Genomic DNA, 25,366 nt, shown 5'->3' with positions numbered 1-25,366 from the left:
ATTACCCATGCATATGTTTTGTAAATAAAAAGCTATAAAAAAGGATACTTTGTGTTTTTTTTGGTAACTTTTTATTTACAAGATATATAAAAAGCTATAAAAAAAGAACACAAAGTATCCCCCAAACAAAAAATAAAACAAAGTTCCTGTGCTCAAGGGACTCGAGGTATAATGAGCAGAGTGGGGATGGGAGGGAGGACATGGAGATTACTGTGTACAAAAATGCTGGATAAGTGGGAATGATTAGCCAAGAGAAGATCCTAGAGTTAAGGGGGAGAGAGAAAAGGTGGGGTTTTAGCTGAAGGAATCCTGGAGGGAGAGTGGTCCAGGCACGGGGCAAAGCCGGGGGAAATGACCAGAGCTGAGAAATGGGGGGTCTTATTAGAGGAAAATCCAGGAAACTGGGTCACAGGATCGAAGAGTATGTAGGGAGGGGCTGGAGCTGGGAGCTCGGAATTTCGAATAGAGCATTTTGTATTTATCCTAAAAGTAATAGGAGCCACTGGGGTTTACAGAGTACAGGGGAGGGGGATGTGATAGGACAGATGGACATTTTAGGGAAATTGCTTTAGTGGCTGAATGAGGATGGACTGGAGGCAGGGAGTCCCGAGGTAGGCCGACCCATTGGTGCAATAGTCCAGATGTCCGGTGCCGAGGGAAGATGCTGCAAATATGAAATAGGCCTTGGCCCCAGATTAGATATGGGGGAAGAGAAAGAGTGAGAAGTTCAGGATGATGAGTTATGAGAGATGTTCTCTACTTAAGTAAGAGGGAAAGTAGGAGGGGGAAAGAGAATGAGTTCTGTTTTGGAAATAGTGAGCTGGAGATGTCTTCTGGACATCGTCACAAAGTCAGTCAGAGACGTGAGCTGGGAAATCAGCAGAGAAATTAGGGCAGAAAATTTGAGAATTTTCTCAGATTTGAGAATCATTAGCATAGAGATGGTAATTCGGTCTGGGGGAGTGGATGAGATCACCACACAAAGCTGTATACAAGTGGAAAAGAAGAGGGCTCAAAGAGAACCACGAGGGAGCTGGAGGACGTGATCTGGAGGAGGAACCAGCGAAGAAGCAGAGAAGGGGCAGAGAGAAAGGAGGGTATCGAAGAGCATGGGGACCGTGAAAAGGCCATGGAATTGGGCAGCTGGGTCACTGATAACTGGAGGGGGGATTCATTTGAATAATGAAGTCAAAAAGCAGATGACGGGGAGCAGAGGAAAGGAAGAGAAAAGGACTTTGCAGGGAATTTAGCCACAAAGGGGAGGAAAGACATGGGCTGACCGTGGAGATGTGAAGATCAAGGGAGGGAGATTTTTAGAGATGGGGGCCCAGTTGTAGGTAGGAGAGAAGCTGTACATAGAGAAGAAAAAGGTGAAAATAAGTAAGAGGAGGGGATAAATCAAGCTGGAATGGGATCTCTTGTGCCTATGGGGATCCAGGAGATCACACAGGGTCAAGGCAGAACTAGTGGCAGAAGACATCTGAGAGGAGTGAGTTGAAGAGGAAGAGAGAAGAGGAAACTCAAAGCAAATGGCCTCCAATTTTTCATGAAATATGAGGCAGCCCCGTTCTTCTCCCAAATCCATCCAGTGTTACATCCTGCCTGAAGAAGACGGAAATCTTTGGCCCAAGCCCCAACTTCACTCTCAACCCTGACTTTGTTCTCCATCTCTGCCCATTCCACTTCGGACTCGCTGGCAAAGCGAGCGATTTAAACTTCCTTTCAAGTTGTCCATTCCACTTTCGACAACTTGGAAGGAAGTTTAAATCGCTCGCTTTGCAGCATCCCACTGCCGTCATCTCCATCCCTGCCCCCGGTGCCAAGCAGAGTAAATCACACTCATCCCCTTCAGAGATGAAGACAGCTAAATGATGTTCCCCATCTCCCCAGGCTGGACATCCCTCAGTGTACTCTTCTGAACACAACCCATTTAACTAATTTCCTTTCTAAAATAAGTCACCCAGAACGGAACACAGGCCACCAGATACACCCAGAACATGGTAGAGAGCACCCTCCAATAAGATCACTAAGCTTGGACAGAGGGGCTCCCTCTGCCCAGCAGCTTACACACTTAATGACTGACCTGTGCTGGGCTTGTGGCCCGCTAAAATGCCCAGATGGGCTGTTGCCTAATTAAACTTGCCTCCACTCGTGAAGGCGATTCCTCGATCCCGAGTGTGGGTCTTTAAATTAGTTCCCTTTAAACTTCAACTTCTTCATTTCAGCACACTTTTCCTAGCCCGTTAAAATCTTTTTGTATGTCAATCGTGTCGTTCGGTGTGTCATTAGCTCTCTGTCCCAGCTTTGTGATAAATGCGCCTGCAAGACCTGACCTCAAACCCCAACCCCCAACCCCGCTTCTACAACTGACCCGAATTTAAACCCTAACCCCAACTTTAATCTCGGCACCAAGCGTGGCCTAAATCCGATCTCTAACCCCAACCTCAGTCTACCTTTAGACCCAAGTCCTTTATGAGACTTAACCCACCCCCCGTGCAGACCCTGACCTCGATACTCATCCTGACCCCCAACTCTGACCCAAAATAGGATGTCAACCCTGACCTGAGGAGAAGGGAAGACTTAGTCACGAGTAATCATTCGTCGATGGCCTTTTCTCAAGCTGGAGACAAGAATCTGGTAGAGTTTTTAAAGGCAGACGGCCTGGGCCTTATGCTGATTAACAACTTACAGAAGACTTGGATGAAGCTACGAAAGTCAGACTTAGCAGATTTGCAGATAATGTAGAGCACAAGGGCGAGCTAACGAAAAGATAGCAGCAGACTAGAATGCTGGGTCAAAACTAATGAGATATGACTAATACGGAAATATATTTTGTATGACTGCACATGTATAACCTATATCAAATGATTTACCTTCTCCATGAGAAGAGAGGGAGAGGGAAGGAGGGAGAGAATTGGGAATTTTACATTTTTTTTAAATGTTAAAAATTGATTTTACTTGTTTGGAAAAGATATAATATTAAAAGTAAAAAAAAAAAACACATAAGGACACTTAAGGACAAATGTGAATAATCTACATTTAGTTTCCCCAAATCAGTTTCACATATACTAGAGTGTGAAAAAAATCTGGAGGTTTTAGTTGACCACAAGCTCAATATTAAAAATTGTTCTTACATGTAATTGAAAAAGATATAATATTAAAAGTAAAAAAAAAAAACATATAAGGACATTTAAGGACAAATGTGACAATCTACATTTAAGTTCCCAAAATCAGTTTTACATATATTCAAATGTGAAAAAAATCTAGAGGTTTGAGTTGACCACAAGCTCAATATGCATCAACAGACAGTCAATAAACATTTATTAAGCACCCACTATGCTACTGACACTGTGCCAAGTGGTGGAGATAAAAATACAAATCCATACCATTCAATGCCAGGCAATAAAAAAGCTAATGGGATCTGAGACCAAAGAGCAAGTGCTGGATGGCACAGTGGATAGAACACTGGTCCTGGAGACCGAAGGATGTGAATTCAAATCTGATCTAGAGTCACTTGACACTTATTAGCTGTGTGACCCTTGACAAGTCACTTATTTCCAATTGCCTTGCCAAAAAACTAAGAAACAAAACCAAAAATCAAATCCCAAACAAATAAACAAAAAAGACGCCATCGGTGTGTATTGAGAAGCACATAATCTCCAAGTTGGAGGAGATCTCAGAAGCTGTCTCTGAAACCTCCACAACATGTCCTTCCAGTTGGCTTCAATGGGTTTTGAGACAGCCTCTGAGACTATGATTCTCGATGAAATCTTATATGGCTAAGGCTGTCTCTTTACCCGTTGCATTCATTGTCTCCGGTTCTGACCCAAGGGGCCCTATAGAACCTGCCTGATTCCTTTCCTTTTCGATGTGACAGCTCTTGAAGTGTTACTGTGTCCCTATGCCGCTCTTGCCCAAGTCATCCCCATTTCATGAAACTCACTCTCATGTGACATTGTTTCAAGGCATTTCATCATCCACTCGGCCCTTCTCTGAGGGCCCTTTCTAAAAATGGGGCCTCAGACTGACCGCCACCCTGCAGCCAGCAGAGCAGGACTATCCCCTCTCTAGTTCTGTGGGCTGTGCTTCTCAATGCTGACTGAAGTTGCACTGATTTTCTTAGTTGCTGTATACAATGACATTGAAAATTGAGCTTGTAAGTCAATAAAACATCCCAAACTTTCTCAGATGAGCAGCAGGATCTCGAGTCACACTTCCCTGTAAGGGCAGAGATTGTCTTCTGCCTTTCTTTGAATTCCTAAGATTTAGCACAGTAGGTACTTAATAAATGTTCATTGACTAACTGATATTTGTGAAGCTAATTTTTTGCACCTAAGTGTAGGGTTTTACATTTTTATTCCCCACTCAATTTCATTTAATTTGATTCAGATCAGTGTTCCGGTGTGTTGAGATTTTTTGCTTCATTTTCTGATTGTGGAGTTAATTGTTTGAGCCTGTGGCTAAGACTTTACATTGATACCCACTGAACTTCATTTTATTCAATAGGGAATCAGCAAAATAGTCAGAAAGCCTTAGTTGGAATCTCAATACTCTTATTACCTATGTGTCTTGGGCAGACCGCCAACCCCACCCTGAGCCATAATTTTCTTATTTACAAAATCAAGATCATTTCTAAAATCCCTTCTGGCGCCAGAGGACCAAGATCACTTCTAAGGTTCTTTCTTGCTCTAGAGCCCCACAATTTAGTCCAGAGTTCTGGACTATATAAACATTTGTTCTGCTAACCATTTTCTTATCTACAAAATGAAGATTACTTCTAAAGTCCCTTCTGGCTTTAGAGGACCAAGATCACTTCTAAGACCCCTTCTGACTCTAGAGGACCAAGGTCACTTCTAAGGTCCTTTCCTGCTCTAGGGCACCCACGATTTGGTCCAGTGTTCTAGACTATATAAATGTTTGTTCTGCTAAGCATTTTCTTATTTACAAAATGAAGATCACTTCTAAAGTCCCTTCCGGCTCTAGAGGACCAAGGTCACTTCTAAGGTCCTTTCTGGCCCTAGAGCACCACGATTTAATCCAGAGTTCTGGACTAAACCATTTTCTTATCTACAAAATGAAGATCACTTGTGAGGTCCCTTCTGGCTCTAGAGGACCAAGGTCACTTCTAAGGTCTCTTCCAGCTCTAGAGCACCATGATTTAGTCCAGTGTTCTGGACTACATACACCTTTGTTCTGCTAACCATTTTCTTATTTACAAAATAAGATCACTTGTAAGGTCCCTTCTGGCTCTAGAGGACCAAGGTCACTTCTAAGGAACCAAGATCACTTCTAAGGTCCCTTCTGGCTCCAGAGGACCAAGGTCACTTCTAAGGTCCCTTCTGACTCTAGAGCACCACGATTTAGTCCAATGTTGTGGACTACATACAGCTTTGTTCTGCTAACCATTTTCTTATTTACAAAATGAAGATCACTTCTAAGGTCCTTCTGACTCTAGAGAACTAAAGTCACTTCTAAGGAACTAAGGTCACTTCTAAGGTCCCTTCTAGCTCTAGAGAACCAAGGTCACTTCTAAGGTCCCTTCTGGCTCTAGAGAACTAAGGTCACTTCTAAGGTCCCTTTTGACTCTAGAGAACCAAGGTCACTTCTAAGGAACTAAGGTCACTTCTAAAGTCCCTTTTAGCTCTAGAGAACCAAGGTCATTTCTAAGATCCCTTCTGGCTCTAGAAGACCAAAATCACTTCTAAGGTCCCTTCTGGCTCTAGAGAAACAAGGTTACTTCTAAGATCCCTTCTGACTCTAGAGACCCAAAGTCACTTCTAAGGTTCCTTCTGCTTCTGGAGAACCAAGGTCACTTCTAAGGTCCCTTCTGGCTCTAGAGAACCAAGGTCACTTCTAAGGTCCCTTCTGACTTTAGAGCACCATGATTTAATCCAATGTTCTGGACTACATAAACCTTTGTTCTGCTAACCATTTTCTTATTTACAAAATGAAGATCACTTCTAAAATCCCTTCTGGCTCTAGAAGACCAAAATCATTTCTAAGAGCCCTTCTGACTCTAGAGACCCAAAGTCACTTCTAAGGTTCCTTCTGCTTCTAGAGAACTAAGGTCACTTCTAAGGTTCCCTCTAGCTCTAGAGAACCACGATTTAGTTCAGTGTTCTGTTTTATTCTGCTAACCAAAGAATTAGTTGTTCTTGCCAGCCCTGCATCATCTGTGTAAGAAGACTGTCTCTGTATTTGGTCCCTGGTAACAATGCTAAATAGTACAGGTCTCCAAGACCTTCCCCTGGAGATCTCCTGCCAACCAGGTTTGACCACACCAAACCACCGTTGGTTCTATCCAGACACTTAATTACTTCCAGATCCACTCCTGGCCAATTTCACGTCTCTCCGTTTTGCCCCATGAAGCTACTTTGTCAGATGCTTCCCTGAAGTCTATGTGAACGCTATTTTCTAAATACTCCTGGTCTACTTGCCTAGGAACTCCATTAGAGGAAAGGAAGGTGATCTACTTGCAGAACCATGGTGGCCCCGTGTGATGACTGGCTCCTCCTGTCCACCTTCCCTGACCATCCCTTTACTAACGTGCTGATTAAGCCCGCCTCCCTTCCCAAGCATGCTGGGCCTTCTCCCTCCTCCATTCTCCAGCTATCCCTGATGAGCGGCCCAGTACTAGCGTCCAACCTATGGTACGAACCCAACAAGGTCAGCTAAGAGCCCTCCTTGTCTCCCTGCTCATGTCTGAGCCCTACAGGCCACATGGGTTCCAACCCTTCCCGTCCAAAGATTGTTCTCCCTGCAGAAAACACATAATGGAGATGAGAGAAAAGAGGGGGTTCCTCCTGATCGGTCCAGCCCTAGAATTATGTGCTCAGGTCTTGAGGGCACACTTTAAGAAAGTTAGTAAGCTGGGGAGCATTGAGAAAAGGGCAACCAAGGCAGTTGGGGAGGGGCTTCAAGGCCAGATCCTTTAAGAATCAGGGGAAAGAACCTAGGGATGTTAAACTTACTCTAACTGGATCCAGGGAACAGAACAAGGAGATAAGCCCCTCCCACTATGTGTAAAAGCCACAAAGACCTTGACTCTCCACCACCTATTACCAGCCACTTGCCCCCAATCTCTAGACTTTCTTGTGCCTGAGGATGCACATTCTGTCACAGCAGCCCCCCGGAGCTCAGAGAGCCCTATGGTCCACAAGACCCTCCCCACTTCACAAATGATTTCTTCACTGACTCGCTGAGATGGGCCGTGCAACCTGGAAGTTCCAGAGACCAGGAGCTATGCTCTCCTCAGCTTACAGAAGAAGAAGCTGCAAGTGCAAAGACTTATCTGAGATAAGGAGGGGAACGGAGAACAGAAGCCGGGCCTTCAGAACCATGACTCCCACTCATGTCCCATGTACTTAAGCAAGAGTCTGTCTTAGGGAAAGTGTTCTGATTCCTAGCTTCTTTGGATCTGGGCTTCCTCTTCAGAAAGGCCCTAAACAAGGATCCCAGTCCCTCACTGGGAGAACCACATCATAAACAAAGACAGGATGCTGCCCTAGAAATTGGGCCCTAAGGGTGGAAACTGAGGCACCACTTATGCTCAAAATATAAATTGTAAAAGCTGAAGATCTAAGGGCTGGGAGGGGGCTTAGAACAGGGGATGTCAGGGCTGGGAGGGGCCTTAGAACAGGGGGTGTCGGGGCTGGGAGAGGACTTAGAACAGGGGATGTCAGGGCTGAGAGGGGACTTAGAATAGGAGGTGTCAGAGCTGGGAGAGGGCTTAGAACAGGAGGTGTCAGGGGCTGGAAAGGAATAATCCCTGATTCTCTCACACTCCCAGGATGCACAGTAACCACCACCAGCACCATCATTATCACCTAGAATACATACACACATATGTACATATATGTATATACAAGTGTAACATATATATTTGGAGAGAGAGACGGAGATGGAGAGAACTTTGGAGCTCTTAAAGCCCTTTTCATGCTATTTCATTTGGTATCAGAGGATCCCAGACACCTGAGCTTGGGGGGTGGGGGTGGGGGCGGACCCTCGAGGCCGAGCAGTGCAAACCTCAGCCAGATCCCCAAGCCTGGCGCTCCCCAGCAGGGCCTATGGGCCTTCCCCAACCCCCCCACTGACTGCCGGACTTTCACTTCTGCTCTAGCTTCCCCCCCACCCTCCACTTTTAGCAGCTTTGCACCAGCCCTTGGCCAGCACTTACCGTAAATCAGGCTAAATATAGAGAAGCTGAGGGCCTTCCCTCACCCTCCCCGGCCAGTCCCCAGGGTCCCCAGGCCCCTCTTGTGCTGGAACCTGGTCTCTGGTGCTCGGAACCCCACAGGCCCCGGGCCCATTCCCTGGGGGGTCAGCGCCCTTCTCCTCCCAGCTGGGCCCCAGGGTGCTCGAGGGTGAGATGTCACCGGGGCAAGGACGGAGATACGGACAGGTGGACACACCAGGACGGGCCCTGCAGCTGCGGGGACGCCCATTAGTGCTCACAGACGGGCCGGGTGCTGCCCCCTCCCCCCCATCACTAGTCACATAGTCACAGACACACATAAATGCTGAATTCGAGAGCATGGGACCGAGACCCGGCCACAGGCGACGCGGCGCAGCCGCCTCTGTGACCTCACGAGGACCAGCCGCCAGCACAAACAGAGCCCTGGATTCAGGGGCGCTCCTAGAGAGGGACCCCGTGCCCGCCTCATCCGCAAGGGCCCGGCCGGGCTCAGGGTCAGATGTGGGAGCAGGGGCCCAGAAGGACAAGTTCTAGTCCAGGCTCTCTCCCGGGGGGACCTTAGCCTACATGGCTCCAAGCCTCCGTTTGCTCATTGTTCAGAGAAGGTTGGGCTAAACGGCCGGCCCTGACACTCCCTGTTCTAAGGACCTTCCCACTTCCAATACCCCCTGTTCTAAGCCCCCTCCCAGCCCTGACATTCTATATTCCTCTAACTCAACTCAGCCTGTTTCTCCTCACTTCTGTGTACTATGCATTCCTCCTTCATCCCCTTTGCTGAACCATGGTCACTTTCCCCATCCCTCTGCCCACCCTAAGGCTCTACCACGGATCTCTTTTCTGTTCTTTCTCTCTCTCTCTCTCTCTCTCTCTCTCTCTCTCTCTCTCTCTCTCTCTCTCTCTCTCTCTTTCTGTCTCTCTCTGTTTCTCTCTGTCTCTCTCTGTTTTTCTGTCTTTCTGTCGCTCTCTCTCTCTGTTTCTCTGTCTCTCCCTGTCTCTGTCTCTCTCCCTCCCTTCCTCTCCCTCCCCCCCCCCCAGTTTCTCTCCCCCCCTTGGCCACCTCAAAGTTTGAGAACCATCTCTATGCAGAGGACCCCCAAATCTCATTGTCCATCCCCAGGGCCTCATCCCGGGCCACCCAGCAGAGAGAGTTGTCCCCAGATCATCCCTCCTGGTGGGAGATCTCAAGCCCACTAAGTCTGCAGGAGAAGGACCGTTATCTTCCCGCCGCTTACCCAGGCCTTCTTGCGAGCTTCCCTGTTTCCACTGAGGGTAACCCCAGGGTCTCCATCCCCGGTTCTTCACCTAAGAGTCATCCCCAAGCCCCGCCAGCTCTACGCCCACACGTCTCCATGCCCTCCTCCCCCTGCAGTCACCCCCTTCGCTTGGGCCCATCATCTGGGCCGCAGCAATCTGGGGCCTGTCTTCTCTGCCAATCCCACCTTCTCCTCTCTCCCGAGCTCTCTCCCCATAATTCCCCAGATAACCGCCCTAAGGCCTGGCACTCTCGCTCTCCTTTGCTTCCGAACCTCCCGGCTGCCACAGGGAGAAGCCCTCCAGCCTCCTCCGTCCTCCATATGTTGGCTTGGGCCAACCTTCTCAGCTCTCCTTCTTCCCAGCCCTTGAACTCCCCCCTCCCTAGGATGTGTACCCCCTCCCCTCTGTCCCTTCCCTCCGGGCTGCCCTTGGGGCTCGCCCTTCCCCCAGAGAGTCCTTTCCTGGTCTCTTCCTCACTGACCCCACAAACACACTCCCACTCAGCCTGGACATCCTCTCACTCAACCAGCAAACCCCCCCTCCAATTACTCTGTATCGCACTTTGCAACACTGCATTCCCTCTCCCTGGGAGCACGTGAGATCCAGCCGGCAGGGCCGGTTTCAGGGCATCCCCAGGGTGGGAGCCCACCAGGGTGGCCGAATTAAGCAGCGTAGGCAGGGCCCTGTTATGGAAAAGGTGCTTCCAGGGGGAAATGATGAAGAAAGGCTGCTCAGTCTGAAGACCTGGGCCTCGGGCCTGACCTGGACATCGACACGGGCTCAGCAGAATTGATGGGAACTTACGTCAACTTCTTTAACTTCAGTTTCCTCATGTTTAAAATGGGGAGGTGGGTCAGATATTCTTGAAGACTACTGCCAGGCCTGCCAACCCCTGTTCTAAGTCCCCTCCCAGCCCTGACATCCCCTGTTCTAAGCCCCTCCCAGCTCTGACATTCTATGATAGACTGATTGTTTCAAACAAGCCTCATTCTCTTCCCTCCCCTCGACTCCTTTTCCTGAATTTTCCTGTTTTCCGCACCTTCCTTCGAGTTTCCCAGGTTCGGCCTCAGTCATCTCTGCTCCCCCCCTCTCCCACCTATCCAGCCAAGCTCCAGATCTGGTAGCTTTTACACTCCTCTCCCATCTCCTGCATTAACCCTTCCCCGTCTCCCGTAGCCTCCACCGGGCACAGGCCCTCATCCCTTTTCTCCTGGACAACTGCAATCGCTCCTGACTTATCTCTGTGCCCCATATCTCTCCTTTCTCCTCCTCATCCTCCTCATCATAGCCATAGACCTTTTTTAAGCTCAGATCTGATCAGGTCACTCCCCAACTCAATAAACTCCAATAGCTCCCTATTACTTCCAAAACAAACCTGGCCAGCCTACGTCTTCAGCCCCGTTATCCTGAAGTCATGACAAACCAGCTCCCTGGCTTTGCCTCCCTATGACATTGAAGTCACAGGACACGCCCGTGCCTTTTCACTAGTGAGTCCCAGACCTAAAATGGGCCCCCTCCTCACCTCCTCTTTGTAGGATCCCTCACTTCCTTCAAGACTCAGCTCCAGCCCTCCCCTTTCCATAATGCCTTTCCTGATCCCAGCTGCAGCCTGGGCCCTCATCCCTCAAACCGCCTTCCATTTATTTTGCATTTTATCCAAATACCCATGCAGAACGTCTCCTCCAAAACAATGTCAGCTCCCTAAACGATCACAGCATTTGCAGAGTGCCAGAACCTGTGCTGAGAGCTTTACAAATGGTATCTCTTTTGATCTGCACAAAACCCTGGGACACAGGGACGATTTCTATACAACTGGGGAAACTAAGGCAGACAGAGGTTGTAAAAAAGACTTGCCCAGAATCACATGGTTAGTAAGTGTCTGAGGCCAGATTTGAACGGGGCGCTTCCTAACTCCAAGTCCAGCACTCTCTCCACTGTGCCTTATGTTGACTAATAAATTCTAAGGTGCCTTTTGGTTTGGACATGTTATGTTCTAGGTTTTACGATCTCTTACAGCTCTGAAATTACATGTTCTAGAGTCCTGTTCCTTTGACATTTTGGCTTCTAAGGGTCTTCCTACTCAGACAATCTGGCTCCTTTGCATCCTGGGATCTCTAGCCACTTCCAGACCCTACATTCTGTACTCTTAGGGTCCCATTAACTCTGGTTTCTCTAAATCAAGATCTTTCCGATTCCAGTATTCTCTATTCTAAGGTCTCACCGACCTGTGATGTTCAGAGAAAAAGATAGTTTATACATATTCACACAGAGAGACAGAGATTCGGACACCCAGGCTTCGAAGGTTCCTTTGCATTCTGGGAACTCTAGCCACTTCCAGACCCTACATTCTGTTCTTGAGGTTCTATTAACTCTGGTTTCCATAAATCAAGATCTTTCCGATTCCAGTATTCTCTGTTCTAAGCTCTCACCTGCCTGTTTATACATATTCACACAGAGACCCAGATTTGGACACCCAAGCTTCGAAGGCTCCTTTGCATTCTGGGACCTCTAGCCACTTCTAGATCCTACATTCTGTTCTTGAGGTTCTATTAACTCTGGTTTCCATAAATCAAGATCTTTCCAATTCCATTATTCTCTGTTCTAAGCTCTCACCTGCCTGCGCCGATCTGAGAAAAAGATAGTTTATACACATTCACAGAGAGACACAGATTCCGACACCCGAGCCTGGGGACATGGAGAGGTGTCCCTAACACCTCCCCCCAGTCCTCCTTCTATCCTCGATTAAGGGTATCTTCTGTCTCAAGATGGGAAAACTGAGGGTGAGGGGATGGAAGGAGAAGGCAGGGGGAGGGAGTGGAAATGGAGAGAAAGATGTGAGAGCAAAAGCCTTCATTACAGGGGAAGAGGGGCCTCTGGGAACTCCTTCTGGCCCAGGGGTCCAGAGACAGGGGGCAGGACAGAGAGAGGATACAGAGGTGGGGAAGAGGGAGAGGAGACAGCAGGGCAGGGAAAGCTGCAGGGGGGACACCACTGGAGGAGGAGACACTGGGAAAGAGGGGTGTCCTTAAGGAGAGGGGCTGAGGAAGGGGAGAAAGAAGAGCACAAGAGGGATACTGGGAGAGAGAGGCAAAAGGGCAGAGGAGAAAGAGAAATGGGTAGACAGGAGAGCCGGGACCTGCAGCTTGGCCAGGGCAGAAAGGGCCAGCCTGAGAACAGAGGGAAGGCTCAGAGATGGGGAGCGGGAACGCGAGGAGAGGAAGCCGCGGTTCTCACCCTCCGGGAGGGTTCGCCCTGCCCTTACCTGGAGCCCCCATGCTGGAGTGCACCGCGCGGCCCCGGCTGGGGGCGGAGGGAGAGCAGAGCGAGGCTGACTGGGGGGAACAAGTGTGTCATCCCCCGCCCCCTCCCCAGGTCCCCACAGCCAACCCCAGGACAGGAAGTCACCCAGAGAGGAAACCACAGGGGCAGGACCGCCCTTTGGGGAGGGAAACTCCCCCCCAGCGCACACAAACACACCCAGCCCGGCCTCAGGGGCCCGAGCCAGGTTAGCTCAGCCCCTCCCTTTCAGGAAGCCCGGGAGGCGGGGGGCTTGTTGGCCAGACCCCGCCGACCTCCGGGAGCCGCCACTCCTCCGCCTGGGACCTCAGTTTCTCCGAGTGTAAAAAGAGCCGGGCGGGGGGACCCAGGATCCTCGCTGCTCTCCCGCTCTTGGTTCAAAGGCCTGACATTCCCTGCCCTATGGGGCGAAGCGCTTCCAGGCCCGCCAGTCCTTCCGGCACCTTCGGGGCTCCGGCCCGGACCCGGGACGCCTTTCTCCGAGTCACAAACGCGCAAGATGGAAGCGCGGCCCGAGCCCGGCCCAGAGCGCAAGAGGGTTCCGGGCCAACCCTTCACCTTTACAGGGCAACGTGCGGAGTTAGGCGCGCACTGCCCTGAGGAAAGACCCACGGACAGAACCTGAGGCAAAGGGGGAGGGGCGCGGCCGGGGTGGGGGTGGGGGGACCCGCAGGGCACACCTGGAGCCTCCTGCCCCGCCAGCCACACCGGGAGCAGGGGACACCAGGGGCTGGCGCGGGGAGAGTCCTGCACTCCCAGGCTTGCCCACCAGAGGGAGCTCGCCGCCCGCTAGTGGCCAGCCCGCCTGGCTCTGCAGAGCTCGGCTCTCCACCTCCTCTCCATCCACACCCAGGCAGAGGGGCCGGCCCCAGCCCGGAGAGCAGAGGGGGCGGGGGAGAGGGCTGCGAGGGTCCCGGGGAGCCCAGCGCCCTCCGGGAGCCCACCCCGGAAAGGAGGCTTGGCTGGCTCGGCCCGGCTAATCTCCCGTGACTGACCAAGCATGTATCCTCCGAGTCAGAGCAGGGCTGGGGTCAAGGACCAGATCTTCCCCTGACTCACTGTGTGACCTCAGACAAGTCCCTGCACAGAGCCCAAGGGAGAAGGGAACACTTAGCAAAGAAAGGTCACTTAGAGCTCCGTGTTCGGGGTTCTGAGGCCTCTCCCAGCCTTGACACCCCCTGTTCTAAGGCCTCTCCCAGCCCTGACATTCCCTGTTTTAAGCCCCCTCCTAGCCCTGAGATTCCCTGTTCTAAGAGCACCACCCCCCCCAGCTCTGACATTCTGGGTTCTAAGCTCTTTCTGAACTCTGGTGTTCTCTATTCCTCACTCCCCAACCCCCCGCAGCTGGGAGGTTCTGCATTCTCAGTGCCCTGCTAGCTGGGCCGCCCCATTCTGTGATCTCTAGAACCAGAGAGCTGACCGGATGCCTCTTCCGGATCTAAATCTGTGTCCGATGATTCACTGAGTGACTTTGGGCAAAGTCATTTCCCCTTTCAAAGTCTTCTCAGAAAAGGGAAGCGACTTGCTCAGAGTCACTCAGGTTACAGTAAAAGGCAGGACCCCAGTCCTAGTGCAGACCCAGCTCCTTCCCCTAAGCCCCGGGGCCTTCCTTGGCTCAGCTCGGAGGCACCTCCTGCAGGAGTCTCTCCCCCGCTGGGCCCCTCCAGACCCCGGGTGCTTGGAGATTGTCCCCGGGGCCAGCAGGACCTCCCACTGGAGCCCCGGCTGACACCCGCCCCTGGCCGTGCTAGGAAAAGCCAGTGGGGGCTGAGGGGGCCAGTGATGGGGGGGGGAGAAGGGAGGGGCTGAGGAGTCGGGAGCCCGGGCCGAGGAGATGGGCTTGGATATGCCAGAGGGGACGGGAAGGGATGGGGCAAAGGGAGGAGGCCAGTGCGGAGGGGAGAGGCCGGCGGAGCAGTGAGGCCGCCGGCCGGAGGGCCAGGGAGGGAGGGGCGGAAGGCCCCCCAGGCTGGCCGTGGCCGAGGCCCCGGGAGGAGACCGCGGAAGGGCGGCGGAGAAGCCGGGGTCAGGGACGCGTGTTGCTGCGCAGTCCGCGCGGAGAGAGCGGGAGGGCACTGGGGAGCAATGGGGAGCCCGAGGGGCGCGGGCCGGGCGGAGGGGGAGGCCAGGCCGGGCTCAGGGCTGAGCGGTAATTAAAGGAGACGGCTGGGGCTCCCCAGGGCCGGCGGGGCCGCTAACTGACACGCGGGCTCCATTGCTTCGCTCATATTTCTCGCCGGATCGATACGTTTGACTCCCGACAAGACAATAATCGCTTGTACGCGGCCGGCGAGTCGATCAAATACATTATTAGAGCTGGGTCCCCCGGGGCCTGGGCGGGGGGCTGGGGGGCGGGGGAGCCGCCAGCCGCGGGGGACGGCCAGAGTACCACTGCTCTCCCGCTGGGCGCCCTCCCCCTCGGCGCCCCCGACTCCCGAGCCCCACTTCCCTACGGCCCGCGAGGGCAGATCCCCAGTCTTGGGGTCTCTCCAACTCTTCAACCTCCCCCGCAACTGAAGAGCCTGTTTAGGGGTGCCTCACGGCTTCTTCAGTCTCCTTCCTCCCTGGCTCCCCAACCAGAGTTCTCGTTCTCTCTCTCTCTCTCTCTCTCTCTCTCTCTCTCTCTCTCTCTCTCTCTCTCTCTCTCTCTCCCCCTCCCTCTCCCTCCCTCCTGTCTCTCTCTCCCCTTCTCTCGTTCCCTCCCTCCTTTTCTCTCCCTTTCTCTCTGCCTCTCTCCTTTCCTCCTCTCCCTCTCTCCCTTCTTTCCTTCCCCCCTCTCCTCCTCCACCCTGTTCTAAAGCACGGATAGCTCTCCTTTTCTCCAATCTCTCCCAATGATTTCTCTCCTCCTCTCCAGCCTCTCCCTTTCAGGGTTTCTCTTAGCTCAGGATCTCTCTAACCTCCTCCCCTATCACACAATTTCTTGGACTCTGGCTCTCACTTGGCTTCCCCAGTCTCCCAAACCAACTCTTCATTTGTCTAAGCTACTCACTTGGACACTCTCCCCCATTCTGGGGCTCTCTCCACCTTTCTGCTCCTAGGAGACTGTCTCCCAGGCTCTGGTTCTCTCCTGTTTCTCCTGCCTGCTCTCCTCTACCTCCAGCTTCCTGTACTCCAAGTCAGCTTCTTGGGGGATGGCTTTCTCTTCCATCCCACCCCAACATGGACTATTAGTCTGTCTCTGCTTTTCCACTCTCCTTCCCTCCAAATTTCCTGGCTCTGGGTCACTCTTCCTCTCCCTCCAGCCTCCCCACATAGTCTGTCTGCTGTGGATTCCTCCTCCTGACGTTCTCCTCGGGCCCTAGGTGTGTTTGCAGGTCATTCTGTCTCCGTGGTGTCTGTCTTTCTATCTTCATGTCTGGGACTGTTTCTCTGTCCCTATCTGTGTCTGTGTCTGTGATTGTTTCTCTGTGCCTATCTGTGCTGTGTTTCTGTCCTTCTCTGTCACTGTATGTGCCTGTTTCTGTCTTTCTCCGTGTCTGTCTCTCTCTGTGTGTATGTCTGTCTCTGTGTCTCTTGTCTCTGTTTCTCTGTCTCTATCCTTCTCTGTCACTATCTGTGCCTGTTTCTGTCTTTCTCCATGTCTGTCTCTTTCTCTGTGTGTATGTCTGTCTCTGTGTCTCTTGTCTCTGTTTCTCTGTCTCTGTCTCTCTGTCACTATCTGTGCCTGTTTCTGTCTTTCTCTGTGTCTGTCTCTGTCTCTTGTCTCTGTTTCTCTATCTCTGTCTGTCTCCTACTAAGTTTATCCCAAGGGATAGAGAGACTGTTGTGCAGTGCTCTGGATCTGGAACTAGTTTCCCCTTTTCTTCCATTAATTGGCTGTGAGACTTCAGGGATTTCGTTTTTCTTTCCTGAGCCTTCTGTCTTGAGAGAATGCTAGACTTGTAGTCTTAATCTCCCCTCAGAACATTAGCAATGCAACTTGGAGGAAATCCTTGAACTTCTCCCGGCCTCAGTTTCTTCCTCTGAACAATATAAAAATTTCCTCTACCTGATACAGACTGCAAGCTGCCCCAAGGAACTCTGAGAGAAAAGAACGTCAGGCAGGAGCCTCCTCATCTGGGGGTCCCAGATACCAATGAAACTACAGATCTAGTCTCTACCTCTATTTATCTCACAAGGTTCATGGATCTGGAGATGATAGGGCCCTTAGAGACCATAACCTCAGCCCCTTTATTTTAAACAATGAGAAAATCAAACTCTGGAGAGAATATTTCCAAGATCAGAAGAGGGAGAACTGGGAAAGAAGAGGATGATTTGAACTCCTTAGACTGTCGTGAGGCTCCAAAAAAGAGAGTATATTTAATTGATATGTAAACGCTAGTTACTATTATCCATTGCCTTCTCCATCTATAAAATAAGGGGGTTAAAATGATCCACCTTCCCAGGTCCCAGTTCTGGGCCAGGGTCTTTTCAGGATGAATTATCAGAGACTTTAAGGCCCACTCCACAGCTTCTCCCTTCTCTACCTGACCAGACTCTATGAGAAGGTAAAGCTTTTTGTGGGGGGAGGGGTCATCAATCTAGCCCCCCAGCCTCACCTTGCTCTTTTACATTGAAGTCAGCTCCCCAGGCCCGTTTGGCCGGAGATTCTGTCTCTTCCAGAGGTTCTGAGTGGACCCTGGAGTCTACTCAGTGGTTCCCAGGAAACCGTTCCTATTCAAAGTCTGGTAGTCTGAAACATCCTAGAATTCCCCCGGGGCACGTGGCGTCAGAAAGGTTCAGAGACACAGGAAAAGGACACCCAGAATAACCTCTCTGACACATGGAAAGAAATGGGGAGGGGGGAGAAGGGGCTCAGTGACAGTTCCAGGGAAACCACAGGAAATCACTCTCAACAAAAGGTTTAAGAAGTGACTTCCACTTACTATCCTTTCCCTTCTCTGAGCCTCAGTTTCCTCCTTTATTAAAAAACAGGATGATTCCTGTGCTGTGAGGGATGCACCTTAAAACTACAATCATCACAATAATAAACTCAATCTGGAGTAACTGTGACTTCTCTCTTGGTTCTTCTTCTGTACCTCTAACTGCTACTTCTCTCTATGCTTTGTTGGATCACCCTCTCCCTGCCCACGGAGTATACGCACCTGCTGGCACCCTGTCCAGGACTTTCCCTATTCTGTATATCCTTGGTGGGCTCCCTAGCTCCCGTGGTCAGGTGACTCCCAGCTCCCACATCACCAACTGCTACTGGACAGCTCCCCTTGGGTGTCCCATAGGCTGCCCAAACCCAGGACATCCAAAACACAGCCCGCTCTCTTTCCCCAAAATCCCATTCATCCTCAAACTTGCCCATTTTTGTTGATGTCATGACCGTATCCCTCTAATCGCTCAGTATATGACCCAGAGTTATCCTTGACTCTTGCTCCCATAGCCAATCAATTGTAGCATCTTATCATCTCCATCTATTTGTCCCTTTCTCTTTATTAACACCCTGAGCTCACCTGGACTCCTGGTGGTATCCCTGCCTCCAAATTCCCCTCTCTGCAACCCAACCACCACCCAGCCACCCCATTGACAGTCCTGAAACCTAGGTCTTCCACTAAAAAAAAAAAAACACCTTTAGATTCCTACTGTACTGAAAATAAAAGACAATCTAATCTGCTCAGCCTAGCAATTAAAGCTCTCCACAGCCTGGCTCCCAGCTACCATTTCTATCTGGTTTCTCGTAACTCCCCTTTTACCATAATCCACGGCAATCAGGCTGGCCTGCTAGCTGTACCCCACATCCGGGACACCCTCCTAGTTTCCTCCAAAGCATAGCTCAGGCGCTCTTTTACTTCTTTGGGGGGGGGTCTTTCCTGATTTCCCCCCACTCATTTGTTACCACTCTTTCCCTCTTGAAATTACTTTGTATATATACAAAATATACTTTGTATACATAGGAAACATATGTTTCCTATGTATGGGAAATACTGTTACAATATGTAACACAATATGTAAAATACTGTTTTTGCTGAGCATCATAGATCTAGACCTAAAAGGGTCATCAGAGGTCATTGAGTCCAACTCCCTGAATGTACACACAAGACAGAGTGGTTCAATGGTTTGTGCAGGATTGCACACAGAGTCAATAGCGGACTTGGGATCTGAACTATCTACGTGATCTCATGTTGCTTTCTATAAAACCACGCTGCCTCCTATACTTATCCGTGTCTACATTGTAACAATAATAATAATTTTATTTAGACAATGCCTATGGTGTACAGATACTGTGCTAAATCCTCACAACAGCCCTGGGAGGTAGGAGTTATTATTATTCCCTCTTTCTGAACTGAAGGAGGCAGGGAATAAACAGCTTGTCCAGAGTCACACAGCGAGGAAGTATCTGAGGTTAGATTTGAATTCATGTCTTCTTGGTTCCGGTCCTGGCACCCTTTGCCCTAGAGTACCCCCAGCTGCCCCTGTTGTCCCCACTTCCCAAGAGAATGTAAGTTTCTCTGGGGCAGAGGTGTTTTTGTCTCGCAGTGTCTGGCACACAGTAGGAGCTTTGTGGATGGATCTCGTCATCTAAGAACGTCTAAAAATCCCCTTGTTAAATAAGACACCATCTTCTTACCTCCTCATAGGGGAACCCTAAACGATCCGAATTGGGGTAGAAAATTATCGTCCAGTCCTGGCCTTGCTGGAACATCACCGGGTGGCCTTGAACTCCTGAGTCTCTGACTTGTCTTTAGAGTTGAAAGGACTCTTGGAGATCATAACTTGTTTTACGGATAAAGGGAGATAAAGAAGAGGCGAGTGACATTTCTGAGGAGTGACATGATGGGCGTCTAATCCCGAGGCCGAGAGGCGACATGATGTCACGGGAGAAGGGGGGGATTCAGAATCAGAGGAGCTGTTTTAATCTTGCCTAATTAATTATCTGTGATATTAGAGTTCCCTTCTCTTGCCTTTAGTTTCCCTGTCTGTGAAATCTGGTTTGGGCTCGATGGCAGTTCGGGTTCCCACTAGTTCTACGTAGATGACCTAAGTCTATGACTGACTGCAACATGGTGGAGTGGGAAAGTCTGAAGTTGGGGAACCCAAATTAAAAACACGAACTCTGTCACTTGCCCCTGGGTGGCTTTGGACAAGTCATTGACTGCTGGGATTCTGTTCCCTAGTCTATAAACAAGGGGAGTGGAATCCTGCCCGAATCTTAGCAAATCGTTGGCCCTCTCTGAGTCTCAGTCTATTCATCTTTAAAATGAGAGAACTGCACTTGCTGGCAGAGAGATAATAGACTTAGGGTGCAGCTGAGACATCTGTTTTGGGGACATGTCCAATGCAGTAATTTGTTTTTCTTGACTCGGCATATTTATTACGAGGGTTTTATTTTTCCAGTGGGAAGAAGAGAAAATAGATTTTTGTTAATTGAAAAAAATAAAATAATGTAATGAGGGAGTGGGACTCCATGGCTCTCAACAGCCTTTTAGCTCCAGATACATGGTTTCATGTGATACTGTGAGGATACAGGGATAGAACTGGGAAAGAAGGAGAATAATGCCCTCTTCTCCTTTCCGGAGAACCAGAGGTGAGAAGGAAGGCTGAGGTCAGGTTTCTAAGGAGAAGGGGGACAGTGTTCCATCCTCTAAAAGGAGTCAGGGAGAATTTCTGATGGGGGTAAGACTGAGTCAGGCTGCAAGCCAAAGAATACAGGGATAGAGAGGGAGGGAGGGGCAGATATCAGTAGCTGAGAGGCCGCGAAGGAAGTAGGGAACAATGAGATCGGAGGGAAACAGGAAGCTGGACTTGGGGTTGGAGATGAGAAACATCAGTGACATGATATGGGACAGGAGGATGGGAGGGAAGAAGGAGGTCAAGACAGAACTATCCACCGCACTTACACATACACACACACACACACACACACACTCACACACACACATTCACACTCACACACACCCACACATTCACACTCACACACACACTCACACTCACACACACACACATACACACACACTCACACACACACATACACACACATATACACACACACACACACACACTCACATACACACACACACACTCACACACACACACATTCACACTCATACACACACACTCACACTCACACACACACATACACACACTCACATATACACACACACACTCACACACACACATACACACACACACACACACACACACACGCACACACACACACACATCTTAAGAAATCCCAGGATCATAAATTGAATATTCCAAAATGGGAAATTCACAGACTCCTAAGAGACAGCATTTCAGCACCTTGGCCAGAGGACACAGCTCCCCCTGTACAGAGCCCACACCACAGTTACAATCCACTGCCTTACAGACAAAACCCAAAGGGAGTAAGACAGCTGCCCACTGTGAGAAGAGCCCCCCCCCCCAGAACACAGGAGGAGCCAAGAACATGGAGTGTCAGGGCTGGGAGGAGGTCCTAGGACAGGGGATGTCAGAGCTGGGAAGGTCTTTAGAACATGGAATATCAGAACTTGGAGGAGCTTTAGAACACGGAATGTCAGACCTGGGAGGGCCTTCCAGCCTGGAGTGTCAGGGCCAGCAGAGAGCTTAGGCTTGATCAAGTCCAGGTCCTCATTTTACGGACCAGGCCCCTGAAGCCCAGATAGGACCGATGTTTGTCCATACAGTGGGTTCTAGGCAGGCTCAGAGCTACAACCGTGTCCTCTCAGTCCAGAGCTCTCTTTAGCATAGAGATAAAGCCATGGCTATTGGAGTAGATAGCTACAGATGAGAGGGGTTAGGTTAGAGACCAGGTTGGGGCCTGAGGGGATGAAAAAGCCAGTTAAGGAGAGAAAAGCAGGGCTTAGGGGCACAGTGAAGGGAAGGACAAAAAGAGGAAAGGTGTCAGAGCCTTGGGGATGGGCAAAGGATAACAGTGTTGGGGTGTCTCAGCACTGGCTACATAAACACTGCCTCAGTTTCCCCTCCTCGGTGCATCTTGTCCTTCCTTAGCCAGTTCTTTCTACCCAAATTCCTCTCCTGAGCACTTGCCCTCCCACCACTCCCTCCTCTCCTCCCTCCCCTTTTCCAAACCACCTTCTTGGTCCCCCAGAGCCCCTCCTTGACACCCCCACGGCTTGTTCTTATAGCCCCTGAAAGGTGGGGAAGGGGCAGTTGTGGGGAGTGGGAAAGGAGGAAAAAGAATCTAAGCACATTTATTAAGTGCTTACTGTGTGCAAAGCACCGGGGGCAAAAGAAGAGCAAAAACGGCCCCTTTGGTGAAGGAGCTCACGTTCTAATGGGGGGAGAACATGCAAAGGGCAAGTCCAAGCTATAGAAAGGCCCCGCTGGAGCTCATCGGGAAGGAAAGCATTCGCACTAGAACTAAGGGGGGTGGGAAAGGCCCCTTGCAGAGACTGGGACTTTACCTGAGACATGCAGGAAGCCAGGGAATCCAGGTGACAGCCCCAGGGCCCTGGAATATAAGGAGGAAGAGGAGGAGGAAGGTAGGTAACGAGTACATTTGATGTGGGGGCGGGCACCTTAAAGTCTAGGGTGGATCCCAAGGACCTTGGGGGCCTCCAGCTGAACCCTCTCATTCTATAGGTGAATAACCTGAGGCCTGCAGAGGGAGAGTGACCTCCCCACGGTCACACAGCAGGTAGGTGCTTGAGGTGGTTTAGAGTCCCGGATCACAGGCCGGGTTGCCTCCCTAAGTCAGAAGAGCGCCCTCAGGCCCAGAGCAGTCCCAGACCCAGCCTCCAGGGCTCTGGCTCTGGGAACCAGAGGACCAGGATGTGGGGGATGAGGGGAGTGGGCCCGGGGAACGAGCCAGAGGGGAAAGTGGGGGCCCCGAGGCCTCCGGAGTCTCTGGGCGGAGGGACACCTGACTCCTCATCAAGGCTGGGACAGAACAGAAAGAAGCCGGGGTGATGGATGAAGATGTGAGGGGGAGGAGGAGGGAATTAGGCCAGGCCAGAGTTGCCCATCTCGGGAGTGCAGCTGGCCAGCTGTGGGGGAGGGGGTTCTTCACGCACAGACTAGAAGGAGAAAAAGAGGAAGAGGAGGAACGAGGGAAGGAAGGAGCGCGTGTCTGGGGCTTCCAGGCAGGGCTTGGGGAGGGGGCTGGGGTGAGAGAGGGGCGGGAGCCGAGGGGGCTGGGTGAGCGCCCGGGCAGATGCCGCGGCCCGGGGAGCAGGAGTCGCCGGGCCGCTGAGGGGCTCGCGGGGCCGGGGGGCGGGCGCAATGGCGGAGAGGAGCATGAGCAGGGGCCGGGATGGACAGAGGCGGCTGCGGGGTAATAAGGGGAGCAGCCGGCCAGGTGGCGGCCCGGGCCGGGGTCTCAGGCGGGCTCTGGGTGTGGGGGAGCCTCGGGGAGCTTCTCCGAGATACAGGGACTGGAAGGGAGGAGGGGGAGGGAGCTGGGTGATGGACGGAGCTGATATTGAGGGCTGGGGGGAGGCGGACGGCTGAGGAGCAGGGGGGGCAGCAAAGTGGCGGTGGGGGGGAGGAGAAGGACCAGGCCTCACATTTAGCATTCAGGGCAGTTGACAATAAAAATGCTTTATTGCCAAGAAACTGGATCGATCGCGGCTGGAGGGGGCCGGCAGGGGGGACGCGGAGGGCTCGGTGCGAGAGCCGGCCGGGCCTCCTCAGAGCCTGGCCGCGGCCGCCCGCCCCCCTGCGCCCCCCCTCGCTGGCTGCTGCCCTTTCTGTCTCAGCCAGCCTCGGCAGCTTACTTCCCATTATATTTTTCCCCCGGCTTCTCCCGCGCCAGGGAATCTTCCCCCCCTTCTCTGAAACTCCCTGCGTTGGGCAGGCTGAGACTGGGGACAGGGCAGGTAGCTGGGAGGCTCAGAGAGAGTGGACCCACCGGCCCAAGGAGAGGAGGGGGACTCCTGCCCCCCCCCACAGGCACACCCCCAGCCCCTTCCCATTTTATATTTGTCCCCCCGGCACTTCCCTCCTGGCAGAGCCTCCCCCGGTCTCTGTCCATTCCAGAAGTGACCCCTGGAAATAGTCCTTTCTCTTAGGGAGCTTCCATACACCCCCAGCAGCAGGTCTCCCCAATCTGTGACCCCTGGAAATAATCCTTTCTCTTAGGGAGCCTCCATACACCCCAACAGCAGGTCTCCCCCAATTTCTGCCATCCCAGAAGTGACCCTAGAAATAATTCTCTTAGGAAGCTTCCACACATACCCCACTAGCAGGTCTCCCCCAATTTCTGTCCACCCCAGAAGTGACCCCTAGAAATAGTCCTTTCTCTCAAGGAGCTTTCATATACCCCCCCACCAGCAGGTCTCCCCAATCTCTGTCCCCAGAAGTGACCCCTGGAAAAATCCTTTCTCTTAGGGAGCTTCCATACACCCCCACCAGCAGGTTTCCCCCAATCTGTGACCCCTGGAAATAGTCCTTTCTCTTAGGGAGCTTCCACACATACCCCATCAGCAGGTCTCCCCCAATTTCTGTCCACCCCAGAAGTGACCCCTAGAAATAGTCCTTTCTCTCAAGGAGCTCCCATATATCCCCCACCAGCAGGTCTCCCCAATCTTTGTCCCCAGAAGTGACCCCTGGAAATAGTCGTTTCTCTCGGGGAACTTCCACACCCCCCCACTAGCAGGTCTCCCCAATCTCTGTTCACCCCCAGAGTTTAGTCCCTGTGTCTCACAGCTTTTCCAGTCCTTTTCCACTCCACCCCACGCTTTGCCCAACATTCTCCCAAACCCTCTTCTCCCTTTAACTTCCCACCAGATGGTCCCCCCAGCCTCCTGCTAACCCCACACTCATCTGTCCCCAAACACTCCTTTTCTGCTCCCTCCAGCTAACCTCGGCCCTCACTCTGCCCCCGCCACACATCGTGCCGTAGCCCCCCTGGTTTAGCTGTTCAGTCGCCTCCCCTCCCCCTCCCCGGCCCCTGGCTCACTCCCTGGGCCATTTGGCCGATGGTCAGAGCTGTCCATCACGTCACTGGGCTGGCGGGCCCCAGGGGACCCAGGCAAGGAGTTCGTGGGCCCACCCCCCTGAGCCCTGGGGGGAGGTGGGAGGGGGAGAGGGGTCGAGGGTCAGGATGAGGCCCCTCCACTGGCAAGTCCCCTCCCCCTCTAGTAACAAAGGGAGCTGAGGCTGGGGGCTGGGATGGGGCCTGGGGGGGAGGCTGGGGCTGGACCTGCACTGAAGTCAGGCCAGGGATGGGGACAGGCTGAAGCCATTCCCGGTTTTATTTTGCCTCAAAGGCCAGGCCGAGGATGTCCCAGAGTCTCCCACCTCTTCTCTAAGTATCACCACCCGCCCGGGTACCCTCTGTGAGGGAGAGGAGGGAAACACTCCCACCCTCAGCGGGAGACCCCAGACCCAGGCCAAGCTGAGAGGTTCTGGGCTCCCCAGATCTGGTGTTAGGGGGAGGGGCAGGCCCTCCACCCCCCCCCTCCTCCACAGTAAGGAAATGACTCCCCGCTGGAAGAAGGCTCAGGTTCAGGCCACCCTGACACGAGGGCTCCCACAGGAAGGAGGGAAGGACAGAAGAAGAGGGAACAGGGAAGGCGGTGTTATCCGGAACCAGGACGAGCAGGAGAAAGGCCTGGGAACAGAGCTAAGGGGCAGGCAGAGCTTCCCGGAGAGGGGAATGGCCGCAGACAGGCCTCCCCTGGAGCACACAGGGTCTCTGGGGTCCTGCCAGCCTTGACCTTCGGGGAG

The 25,366-nt window shown here is 51.9% G+C and overlaps 1 protein-coding gene across 6 annotated transcripts in view; it reads right to left on the bottom strand.

The window, feature by feature from the left end:
• The window catches only part of POU2F2 (POU class 2 homeobox 2), a 69,682-nt gene that overhangs the window by 13,386 nt on the left and 30,930 nt on the right, over positions 1-25,366 (bottom strand). For 4 of the 6 annotated variants that reach the window (XM_051989513.1, XM_051989517.1, XM_051989516.1 and 1 more), the window contains exon 3: positions 22,102-22,148. The exons of 1 other annotated variant lie outside the window; for it this stretch is intronic. In XM_051989513.1, coding sequence (XP_051845473.1) covers positions 22,102-22,148 — 47 coding nt within the window. Of the gene's footprint in view, positions 1-12,710; positions 12,829-22,101; positions 22,149-25,366 lie in introns of those variants that run through there. One more of the 6 variants, XM_051989514.1, reaches the window with a different exon arrangement.

The sequence above is a fragment of the Antechinus flavipes genome, chromosome 3 (assembly GCF_016432865.1).
Source record: "Antechinus flavipes isolate AdamAnt ecotype Samford, QLD, Australia chromosome 3, AdamAnt_v2, whole genome shotgun sequence".
Lineage (NCBI taxonomy): Eukaryota > Metazoa > Chordata > Mammalia > Dasyuromorphia > Dasyuridae > Antechinus > Antechinus flavipes.
Note: the sequence above shows the minus strand (reverse complement) of the source record. Positions and strands in the feature narration are given on the sequence as shown.